The following is a 12,161-nucleotide window of genomic DNA, read 5'->3' as shown; positions in this document are numbered from 1 at the left end:
ACACACACACACACACGCCCCAAAGCCATACAGCTTCCTGCATCTGGTCACCAGGATCCTTTTCCTTTATACTGCTGCAACCTTCTGCTCAAATTTGCCCGAAACTGAATAAGCAGCTGCAATTCCAGATGTGTAGTGTAGCAAAGGATAAGACCCAAGAGCCTGCCACTTTCCGGCTTCTTTCCTTTTTTTTTTTTTTAAATTTTTAAAAAATAACTATTTCTTCTTTTAAAAGGTCATACAAATAGTAACTTATAGAATAGCAATAATTTACATATAATAATCAAAATCGAAAAGCAAAAAAGATAAAATGGTAACAGACAAATCATAAGCACAAGCACAAGACATATAAAATACAAAATGCAAAAAGGAAAAACACAAGAAATAAAAAAGAATGAAAAAAAAACAAAGAGAAAAAAAAACAAGAAAATAAAAAGAAAAGAAAATACAAATTCGAGGTACCATAAAAAAAAAGCAGTAAAAAGCAACTTCCAGATAATGAGATCGGTTTCCTTTCATCATTCCTATATCATTATGTTTCTTCCTCAATTGTATTTTTAATTTTATTCATTTCCATCTTCCCTGATTTAAATATTTATCTAACAACTTGTTGATTCTATTCTAAGCATATCACCCACTTTGAGCTTAATCCCTCTTTGTGAAAATACTCTATTGCGTAACTCCATTCCGTTTTTAATTTTTGTTTAGGAGTTTCCCTAATTATTGCTGTTATTCTGGCTAAATTCATGTATTCTACTAATTTTAAATGCCAATCTTCGAGTGATGGAACCTTATCTCCTTTCCAGTTTTTGGCTAGCACTATTCTTGCCGCTGCGCATGCGTATAGAAGGATACTTTTCCTATCTTTGGGGGTATTCTCAGGTAGAAGGCTTAGGAGGAAAATCTCGGGTTTTTTTTCGAAAGTCCACTTCAGCATTTTTTTTAATTTCTCGTATATGTTGTTCCAAAATATACTCACTTTGCTGCAATTCCACCAGCAATGAAGATAGTCTCCTGCTTCTACTTTACACTTCCAACATCTATCAGATTCCTTTTTGTATATCTTGGCTAGTTTGGTCGGTGTCAAATGCCACCTAAATACCATCTTCCATATATTTTCTTTTATCCCCATACAAGCCGTGAAATTAATATCCTCCCCCCACAATTTGTCCCACTGAGAGCTATAAATCGTTCTTCCAACGTCCTGTGCCCATCTTACCATTACGTGTTTAGTCATCTCGTCTTTCATATCCCATTCAAGTAAATATTTGTAAATTTTTGCCAAAGATTTTATGGGGTTATCTAATAGTAATTCCTGTAACTTTGATCTATTTTCAACAAATCCAACCGCTTTGTGTTTATTGAAGATGCTTAACACCTGGCAGTAATGTAGCCAGCTCAGACAATAGTGTTCTATTTGGTGGTAGGGTTTTAATACATATTGGTCATTAGCCTTGTCTACTAATTCCTTGTATGTTACCCACTTTCCTCCTTTGGGCTCTTTACTCATTGAGACCATCTCCAAGGGGGAGGCCCACCAGGGGACTTTGGGTTCTAGTAATTCCCTATATTCGTTCCAAGCATTATATAAAGATCTTTTGAAGACATGGTCTGAGAAGGAATTATAATCTCCTGTTTTTTCTTTTAGCAGGTACGAGTGCCATCCCCGTGTATTCCTGAAGCCTTCCAAATTTAATAGTTCTTGATCTTCTAATAAAAACCACTCCCTCATCCAACATAGGCACGCTGCTGCGTGGTAAATCTTCAAATTGGGGACCCCCCATCCGGCTTCTTTCCTTAATCTTTTTGTGGCTGATACTTTTATTTCCCATGGTCGTTGTGATTGGATGGAGAAACAATGTTAAATAACGATAAATTAAAAGGCAAAAACAAATGTGTAATTGGATTATACTAAACAGAATCTTTAGGGACAACAAAAGCATCCCTTTTTAAGTGGCCTCCAGTACTGGTTATCTGGATCCTGCTTTGTTCTTTGTAGACAGCGGATCCCTTCCATTTGGTAACAGGAAAGGAATTCACGGTTCATGGAATGTATGATCTTCTAATGAAATTGATTGGCATTCGTTTCGGGACAGACAAAAGAAAGTACTACGTCAGGCAGCCACGTAGTTTACTTTCAGAATTTGCTGCCTCAAGGCGCAATGATGTCTGCTGCCTTTAAAGGGGATTTGACAAATTCATGAAAGATCAGTTTGTCCGTGGCTAAATGAAACATCCAGATTCAGAGACGGCATACCTCTGATGGGGACTGGCTGCAGCGGAAGTTGACTCCTTTTATGGGTTCCTGGGAGGCATCTGGCTGCCTTGAAACACCATGTTGCACTAGTCCAGGGATGGGAAAGCTGTGTGGACCTTTGTATGTTGGATTCCAACTCCCATCAGCCACAGCCAGCATGACTATTGATGATGGGAACTGTCAGACCACATCCGGAGGGCCGCAAATTACCCATCCCTGGATTAATGGCTCAGGACTGCAATACCTCAAGGGCCTCCTCTCCCCATATAAACTCTCCCCAGGGAGGCTCACCTGACGCCTTCATTGTATATCTTTAGGCACCAGACGGAAATGTTCTTCTTCAACCAGGCCTTTGGCTGATGGCCTTTTAAATGTGTTTGTGGGAGGGGGCAATATCATTTTGTTGCTTCTGCTTTAGCTATTTATTTGTGCTTCTATCTTTTATTTTTATATTGTGAACTGCCCTGAGATCTTTGGATGAAGGGTGGTGGTATTATTATTATTATTATTATTACTACTACTACTACTATTAATATAACTGAACTCAGGATCAGTGTTGAGCCTGCAGCATTCTTTGGCAACTGCTAAAGCCCTAGTTATAAAAGTTATGACGCTGGAAGATGAGCCCCTCAGGTTGGAAGGCGTCCAACATGCTACTGAGGAAGAGCGGAGGACAAGTACAAGTGGATTCAGATGAAGCGGCTGGGCCAAAGCCGAAAGGTTGCTCAGTTGCAGATATGCCTGGAAGCAAAAGGAAAGTCCAATGCTGTAAAGAAAAATATTGCATAGGAACCTGGAATGTAAGACCCATGAACCTTGGTAAGCTGGATGTGGTCAAAAATGAGATGGCAAGAATAAATATTGACATCCTGGGCATCAGTGAACTAAAATGGACGGGAATGGGCGAATGCAGTTTGGACAACCATCATATCTACTACTGTGGGCAAGAATCCCGTAAAAGAAATGGAGTGGCCCTCATAGTCAACAAAAGAGTGATGAAAGCTGTACTGGAATGCAATCTCAAAAATGATAGAATGATCTCGATACGAATCCAAGGCAGACCTTTTAACATCACAGTAATCCAAGTTTATGCACCAACTACCGGTGCTGAAGAAAGTGAAATTGACCAATTCTATGAAGACTTACAACACCTTCTAGAAATGACACCAAAGAAGGATGTTCTTCTCATTACAGGGGATTGGAATGCTAAAGTAGGGAATCAAGAGATAAAAGGAACAATTGGCAAGTTTGGCCTTGGAGTTCAAAACAAAGCAGGGCAAAGGCTAATAGAGTTCTGTCAAGAGAAGAAGCTGGTCATCACACTCTTTTCCAACAACACAAGAGACGATTCTACACATGGATATCACCAGATGGGCAGCATCGAAATCGGATTGATTATATTCTCTGCAGCCAAAGATGGAGAAGCTCTATACAGTCAGCAAAAACAAGACCTGGAGCTGACTGTGGCTCAGATCATCAGCTTCTTCAGGCAAGCAAAATGTGAGGGAGATAGTGAAAGATACAGGAAATTGAATGCAGATTTCCAAAAAATAGCAAGGAGAGACAAGAGGGCCTTGTTATGAGCAATGCAAAGAGATAGTGGAAAACAATAGAATGGGAAAAACCAGAGATCTGTTCAAGAAAATTGGAGATATGAAAGGAACATTTCGTACAAAGATTACCATAATAAAGGACAAAAGTGGAAAGGACCTAACAGAAGCAGAAGACATCAAGAAGAGGTGGCAAGAATGCACAGGTAGTGTGGTTGCTGACCTTGAGCCAGACATCCTGGAGAGTGAAGTCAAATGGGCCTTAGAAAGCACTGCTAATAACAAGGCCAGTGGAAGTGATGATATTCCAGCTGAACTATTTAAAATTTTAAAAGATGATGCTGTTAAGGTGCTACACTCAATAGGCCAGCAAGTTTGGAAAACTCAGCAGTGGCCAGAGGATTGGAGAAGATCAGTCTACATCCCAATCCCAAAGAAGGGCAGTGCCAAAGAATGCTCCAACTACTGCACAATTGCACTCATTTCACACGCTAGCAAGGTTATGCTTAAAATTCTACAAGGCAGGCTTAGGCAGTATGTGGACCGAGAACTCCCAGAAGTGCAAGCTGGATTTCGAAAGGGCAGAGGAACCAGAGACCAAATAGCAAACATGCACTGGATTATGGAGAAAGCTAGAGAGTTCCAGAAAAAACATCTACTTCTGCTTCATTGACTATGCAGAAGCCTTTGACTGTGTCGACCATAGCAAACTATGGCAAGTTCTTAAAGAAATGGGAGTGCCTGGTTACCTCATCTGTCTCCTGAGAAATCTCTGTGTGGGACAAGAAGCTACAGTTAGAACTGGATATGGAACAACTGATTGGTTCAAAATTGGGAACGGAGTACGACAAGGCTGTACAGTGGAACCTCGGTTTACAAAAACCTCCGTTTACGAAAACCTCCGTTTACGAAAACCTCCGTTTACGAAAACCTCCGTTTACGAACACTGCAGACCCGGAAGTGGTTACATCCGAGTTCCGCGGCGTCATATGCACAGACACGATTTGCGCAGCTCGTGCATGTGCAGAAGCGATTTGCGCAGCGCTGTGTGCGCAGACACGCTCTATCGGCACTTCACGCACGCGCAGAAGCGTGCCTTCGGTGAGCGAATACCTCAGCGAGTGGACGCCTCCGCGGAACAGATTGTGTTTGCAAACCGAGGTACCACTGTATATTGTCTCCCTGCTTATTTAATTTATATGCAGAATTCATCATGCGAAAGGCTGGGCTGGATGAATCCCAAACTGGAATTAAGATTGCTGGAAGAAATATCAATCAACCTCAGATATGCAGATGACATAACCTTGATGGCAGAAAGTGAGGAGGAATTAAAGAACCTTTTAATGAGGGTGAAAGAGGAGAGCGCAAAATATGGTCTGAAGCTCAACATCAAAAAAACCAAGATCATGGCCATTGGTCCCATCACCTCCTGGCAAATAGAAGGGGAAGAAATGGAGGCAGTGAGAGATTTTACTTTCCTGGGCTCCTTGATGACTGCAGAGGGTGACAGCAGTCATGAAATTAAAAGACTCCTGCTTCTTGGGAGAAAAGCAATGACAAACCTAGACAACATCTTAAAAAGCAGAGACATCACCTTGCCTACAAAGGTTCGTGTAGTTAAAGCTATGGTTTTCCCAGTAGTGATGTATGGAAGTGAGAGCTGGACCATAAAGAAGGCTGATCCCCGGGGTGCCGGAGGAGACTCCTGAGCATCCCATGGACTGCAAGAAGATCAAACCTATCCATTCTGAAGGAAATCAGCCCCGAGTGCTCTCTGGAAGGACAGATCCTGAAGCTGAGGCTCCAATACTTTGGCCACTTTAAGAGAAGAGAAGACTCCCTGGAAAAGACCCTGATGTTGGGAAAGATTGAGGGCACAAGGTGAAGGGGACGACAGAGGATGAGATGGTTGGACAGTGTCCTCGAAGCTACAAACATGAGTTTGACCAAGCTGCGGGAGGCAGTGGAAGACAGGAGTGCCTGGCGTGCTCTGGTCCATGGGGTCACGAAGAGTCGGACACGACTAAACAACTAAACAACAACAAAGCCCTAGTATGCTAGCAGGGCCCATTGTTGACACCAGCGCTGTTCTCTCCCTCGTGCCATTTTAATTCTGGGGCACTGTGGGAAATTGAAATGGAAACCTGACCCAGCCACTGTTAGGGGCACTATTGCTTTTAACCTCCAGCTAAGGCCCATTGATGGAAGAGGGATACAACTCCAAGCAAGTACTTAAGTGGTATAGAACTACACTCAGCAGCGTTTGAAGAAAGTGCACGCTTAGGTCCTAGGATGTGTACGACTTGAAGTCACATGAAACTTCCACCTTGCAGGTCTGGGACTGGATAGTGCCTGGAACGGTGGCTGCCTGGGAACCATGTATACACTGGTGCCTTGGGGTCCATGATGGAAGAAAGCTGCAATATAAATGCAATAAAATAAAACAAATAAAGAAAAGGCAAATGCCAGGTGACAAGAAACTAGATGGATATTCAGTACCTGGGACCAGCTCTTGATTTTTCTACTGAAACTCTCCTAGCATGATTGTTAGCTATCTTGCTCATCTCAATCAACCATGGAAGGGTTTGTTATTCCATGTCTGATTGATTCTGGCATGGAGATGGTTTTACAGCTTGTCTGAGAAACCTTCTGTGCCGATTTGCAGATGACTGTGTTTTGTAACAGGCTTAGCATGTCTGATCTTCATTCGGGGGGACCGGGGGGGCTCTTATTGCCAACTTGAACTGTGACACAGAAAGTACATCATGTAACAGTGATGGCTGTTGTTTTTTGATGTTAGTATGTAGAGAGAATTTATTTCAGCTAGAAAATTGGAGTGTTTGCTTGTACTGTAAGCTGTTCATGTCTCAGACATTTGTAGGGTCCAAATATTGTGTGTGTGTGTGTGTGTGTGTGTGTGTGTGTGAGAGAGAGAGAGAGAGAGAGAGAGAGAGAACCCAGAAGGCAGCTTCATTTTTTCTTCATTTGCTCCTACCTACAAAGAGGCAAGCCGTATTTTATACTGAGTTGTGGCATGTCTCTATGGCTCTGGAAACTGCTACATCAAAAACAAAAAAGGTGTGTCTGCAGCTGATCATGTAGTCCCCACCCCCCACCCCCACCCCAATGTACACATAACAGCTTTGGATCTTGGCTGTATGATGTACTAAGATGCACTTACGTTTCTCTGGATCTCTCACAGAGTTTGCATATATTTATGAGGGTCTCACTTTGTGTGTATGTGTGTGTTGTGCCTGCATAAAATGAATTTGCTTCCCACCCCTTACACATCCTTTTTCTACCTTTTTCATTTACATCCTGTGATTGTCCTTTGTCCATTTCCATACATCATGCTGAACCTTTGTTTAGTGTAATGTGAATCAGCTTAGACTCATGCTTGCCTTCTCCTTTCTCCCCATGCAACTGGTTGGAGGTGTTCGGAAGCGTTTACTTCTGTTTTTATTTAGCCATAGCTTGTTGTATCATTCATGGCAACAAACTGTTGCTAACATTAACCGTGGTTTGTATGAAACAAGCCAACCTGGAACAATATGCAAAATGGGTTTATTGTATGTAACACATGACCCTTATATTGCAGTGTCTTTAAACATACCTATCTTCTTTGAGACGTTTTTCACTGAAAGGTGTAATATTTAATAAGTCAATCCAGAAACCTTGCTGCAGTACAACATGAACTTCAAAATGCAATAGATGACACCTCCAACAGTTTGCTCATATCTCATAATTTCCAGTGTACATCACCTGTACACCTTTGAAATGAAATTTGATTTGTACTAATTTGAAGTAAAATGCAAAACATAAATGAGATGCCTGTAATTAACGTGTGCTTCCCCCCCCCCTTGCAGAAAGACAAGTTCTTTGTATATGAGGAATATTGCAGCAACCATGAAAAAGCACTCAGACTCTTGATGGAACTGAACAAGATCCCACCTGTGAGAGCATTCCTATTGGTAAGCATTGGTGGTACCCAAACTGCACATGATGCTCAGTTATAGAAAGTTTAAAAATTCTGTATGCTTACTGATAAGAACCTGTGCTTTTTATGCAGAAGGTCCCAGGTTTAATCCCCGGCATATCCAGGTAGGGCTGAGACAGACCCCTGCCTGAAACCTTGGAGAGCTGCTGCCAGTCAGTGTAGTAAGCACTGAGCTAAATGGATGGCGCTGTGGTCTAAATCACTGGGCCTCTTGTGCTTGCCGATCAGAAGGTTGGCAGTTCGAATCCCCGCAACGGAGTGAGCTCCCATTGCTCTGTCCCAGCTCGTGCCAACCTAGCAGTTCAAAAGCACGCCAGTGCAAGTAGATAAATAGGTACCGCTGTGGTGGTAAGGTAAACGGCGTTTCTGTGCGCTCTAGTTTCTGTCCCTGTGTTCCGTTGTGCCAGAAGTGGTTTAGTCATGCTGGCCACATGGCTCTGAAAGCTGTCTGCGGACAATCGCCGGCTCCCTCGGCCTGAAGTGAGATGAGCGCCGCAACCTCATAGTTGCCTTTGACTGGACTCAACCAGAAAACATACATTGGTTGAAACTTGTTCAAGGGCTATGATCTAAAATGCACTGCCCTCCAGATGCTGTTGTGCTACAGCTCCCATCATCCCTTACCAATGGTGGCTGAGGATGATGGGAATTGTGGAGGACATTAGGTTAGCTCCTGTTGGTCCAAAGACATATTGATATAGTAGCTTTGTTGAAGGTAAGCATGTTTGAGTCTTGTCAGGTCTGAGCATCCTTTGTATGCTACTTAAAGAAGATAAATAATGAAAACAAACTAACTGGTTCAGTTGTCTTTAAACTGTTTGAGGCCTTAGTAATTTTTTACTAAGTTTGGTGTGCACCTTTTGTGGTGTCCTCTTCTGTTTGTTTCACAGGCTGATCCCTTCTCTCCACCCTCTTTTCAGTTCCTATTTCCAAAAAGCCTTACTTCCCATTTCTGATCAATCTGATCTGCCAAAACGAGTCACTTCTTCTGGTCTCTACTACAGGCCCTTGTGTGCGGTCTGTGATAGTATTGTGCATAGATGGAGAATTCCCTGCAGTAAATTGCTGTGACATTATTGTTGGGAATCTTAGGTGAGATACCCACATAGCTGAAGTTGGCCCCAGTTCCAGGCACCACACAGAGACAGTGTAAGGTCCAAAATAGTTTACTGCTGCAGAAGATCAGGCTTCAGTAATACAGTTGGAAGTATTTCTGTTGCTCCAGCAATTCCAAGACTTAACACATACTCCGACTCATGGACAGACTCACCTACTGACTAATGTGCTGACATGCCTTAATCACTTACAGTGGTGCCTCGCTAGACGAATTTAATTCGTTCCACGGGTCTTTTCTTATAACGAAAAATTCGTCTAGCGAATCCCATAGGAATGCATTGATTTTTTTGGGATTTTTTTTTGCCCATAGGAACGCATTAATTGAATTTCAATGCATTCCTATGGGAAACTGCGATTCGCTAGATGAATTTTTCGTAAAACGAATTCGTCTAGCGAGGCAACCTCCACTAGAAAAAACCTTTCGTTAAGCGGAAATTTCGTTAAGCAGGGCATTCGTTAAGTGAGGCACCACTGTATATAGATGGCCCTGGGTCGTTGCCATAGTAACTGGCTTAACTGACCTTGCACCTGTTGGCTTTATCTCATACATGGGGTGATTTGTGCCCTGAAAGAAATTAACCCCTTCCCCTATGTCTATTTTCCCCAACATTTAGCTCCAGATTGCTGGAATATCTAGACAGGTAGCATACCTAAGAAGAAGGTGGTAGATTGCTGCTAATGTGCTTCAGAGAACCTTCCTTGGAAGCTATCACGTGTCAAGTTCCTCTGGCAAAACATAGCTAGAGAAGTTCCTCTTGTTCCATTTGTAAACATAAGCATCTCTGTTCAATTTTAGAGAGCGAGAGACTTTGAGTGCAGACATCATTCTAGAATGTTCTCTGCATCTACTAATTGGACTGGCGGAAAACAAAAACTTTTCAGCAACGTCACCTCATCTTTCCAACTAGGCAGGAAGGTTTATAGACAGTGGTGCTGTTTCGTTTGTCCAAAAAATGAGATTTTGTAAGACATTTCTATGTAGGGAACATGTGGAAGGCTGGTATTTCCTTATGTCAACCTCCCTCCATTTTTCACCCTGCCCCCCTTCCCCAATCCTGCCCAGCATAATAATGTCCCCATCTAATGAGGTCAAATGAGAAAATAAAAGAGTTTCTTGTGTGAGTGGAATTGGCCCTGGTGCTCTCACAGTGGCTGAAATAGAGACCTGCCTTAGAAAATGTGGGAAAACTCTGTGCTGAATTCAAAGGCCAAGACTGGAGAAAACAACAAGGGGGACAAGAATGGTTTATGATTCACACAAGAACCCTGGAAAATGGGAACGAGAATTTTGGAAGGTAGTGGCCATCACTGCCAGCCTGGAACAGTCTGAAAAATGTGTGCATCGAAGCCAGACTCTGTGTCTATAGAGGAAATCTAATTATTGGTGTCTGGTGAAAACATCTTCGGAAAGTGAAAATGTTCATTGTGCAAAACTCATAAGCAGTTCTGGGCAGCTGTGTTGGATGATGCCCTGGAGATCTCATGAGAACCCCAGATGGGCAAAAGCTGGCAGGCGCAGGACTTGAGAGTCCAGTATACCTGAAGGAGCGTCTCCTCCCCCATCGTTCTGCCCGGACACTGAGGTCCAGCCCCGGGGGGGTCTTCTGGCGGTTCCCTCCCTACGAGAAGCCTAGTTACAGGGAACCAGCAGAGGGCCTTCTCGGTAGTGGCACCCACCCTGTGGAATGCCCTCCCACCAGAGGTCAAAGAGAACAACAACTACCAGACCTTTAGAAGGCATCTGAAGGCAGCCCTGTTTAGGGAACCTTTTAAAGTTTGATGGATTTCTGTATTTTAATATTTTGTTGGAAGCCACCCAGAGTGGCTGGGGGAACCCGGCCAGATGGGCGGGGAATGAATAAATAAATAAATAAATAAATAAATAAATAATTATATTGAGAGGCACCAGTTGTTACCTGAGAGGTACTTACTAAGTAAGAATAAGACTGTGGCAGAGATGGGGGCCTAGGTGCTCTCAAGAGGAACACCACCCCCATTGTTAAAACCACTCTGGGAACTGAAGCTTTGCCACGTGCCCATGAGGCTGTTCAGGCTGCTCTGAAGTGTGCTTCTGGTCTGGGTGCATTTCAGTCTGTGCTACTAATTCCCTTCCTGACACTACTCCAGGGTTTTGTGTTCCAAACGGACACATGATTGAGAAACTATGGTACTTGCCCCAAAGTGCAATTTTATGAAGCAACCCCCTGCATGGGTTCCGCCATCACTTCTGAAGTTCTGTGGAGCTTCAGGGGAAGGATAGGATGATCACATGGAGGAGGAGGATCTGAGTGATAGAGGGAATTAGGAGTTAGAAGATATCTATTACTCAGCAGGTGCTCCACCTTCCACTTAGACCGCTAGCTGTCTGAAGTAGACAGCAGTGCAGGAAACTCATCTTCCTCACCAAGGCTTTTAGTGTCTCTCTGGAGACTCTGGTTTGGCAAGTGGAGCTGGAGAACTTGACCCAGATGGAATAGAGTGCAAGCAGCAAAATAAAATAAAAAATGTGATTGCTGTTACGCTCCATTCCAGGGGCCTTGCACTTGCAGGAATCTTGGGTGATAGCCTCTGTTACTCATACTTTAAGGGACGCGGGTGGTGCTGTGGTCTAACCCACAGAGCTTAGGGCTTGCCGATCAGAAGGTCAGCGGTTCGAATCCCCGTGACGGGGTGAGCTCCCAGCTCCTACCCACTTAGCAGTTTGAAAGCACGTCAAAGTGCAAGTAGATGAATAGGTACCGCTCCAGCGGGAAGGTAAACGGCGTTTCCATGCGCTGCTCTGGTTCACCAGAAGCAGTTTAGTCATGCTGGCCACATGACCAGGAAGCTGTCTTCGGACAAACGCCGGCTCCCTCAGTCTGTAGAGCGAGATGAGCACCGCAACCCCAGAGTCGTCCGCAACTGGACCTAACGGTCAGGGGTACCTTTACTTTTACCCTTTTACTCATACTCAAGAGTAGATCCATTGCAATGAATTATTTCAATGGGTCTACTCTGCACATGACTAGCATTGGATGTTACTCACTGTCAATACTTTTGCATATTGAGCATCAGAGTTTTTAAATTGCTGTCTGCTTCCAAAGGGACAAATTGAACTAATTAGCAAAAATCCAACCAGTTTGTGCAGAATCTTGGCTTTCTTGCAGTTTGATCCTAGTCATGCATGCTCATAACAGAGTATCACTGAATCTAAAAGGGCCATTTATTTATTTATTTAGATGTGGTAAATAAATAAATTAAG

The 12,161-nt window shown here is 43.3% G+C and overlaps 1 protein-coding gene across 1 annotated transcript in view; it reads left to right on the top strand.

The window, feature by feature from the left end:
• Positions 1–12,161, top strand: part of PREX1 (phosphatidylinositol-3,4,5-trisphosphate dependent Rac exchange factor 1) — a 236,004-nt gene that overhangs the window by 111,928 nt on the left and 111,915 nt on the right. The window contains exon 4 of the mRNA XM_035122595.3: positions 7,674–7,778. Within this exon, the coding sequence (XP_034978486.2) occupies positions 7,674–7,778 (105 nt within the window). The remainder of the gene's footprint in view (positions 1–7,673; positions 7,779–12,161) is intronic.

This window comes from Zootoca vivipara, chromosome 7, assembly GCF_965207765.1.
Source record: "Zootoca vivipara chromosome 7, rZooViv2.hap1.1, whole genome shotgun sequence".
Classification (NCBI taxonomy): Eukaryota; Metazoa; Chordata; class Lepidosauria; order Squamata; family Lacertidae; genus Zootoca; species Zootoca vivipara.
Note: the sequence above shows the minus strand (reverse complement) of the source record. Positions and strands in the feature narration are given on the sequence as shown.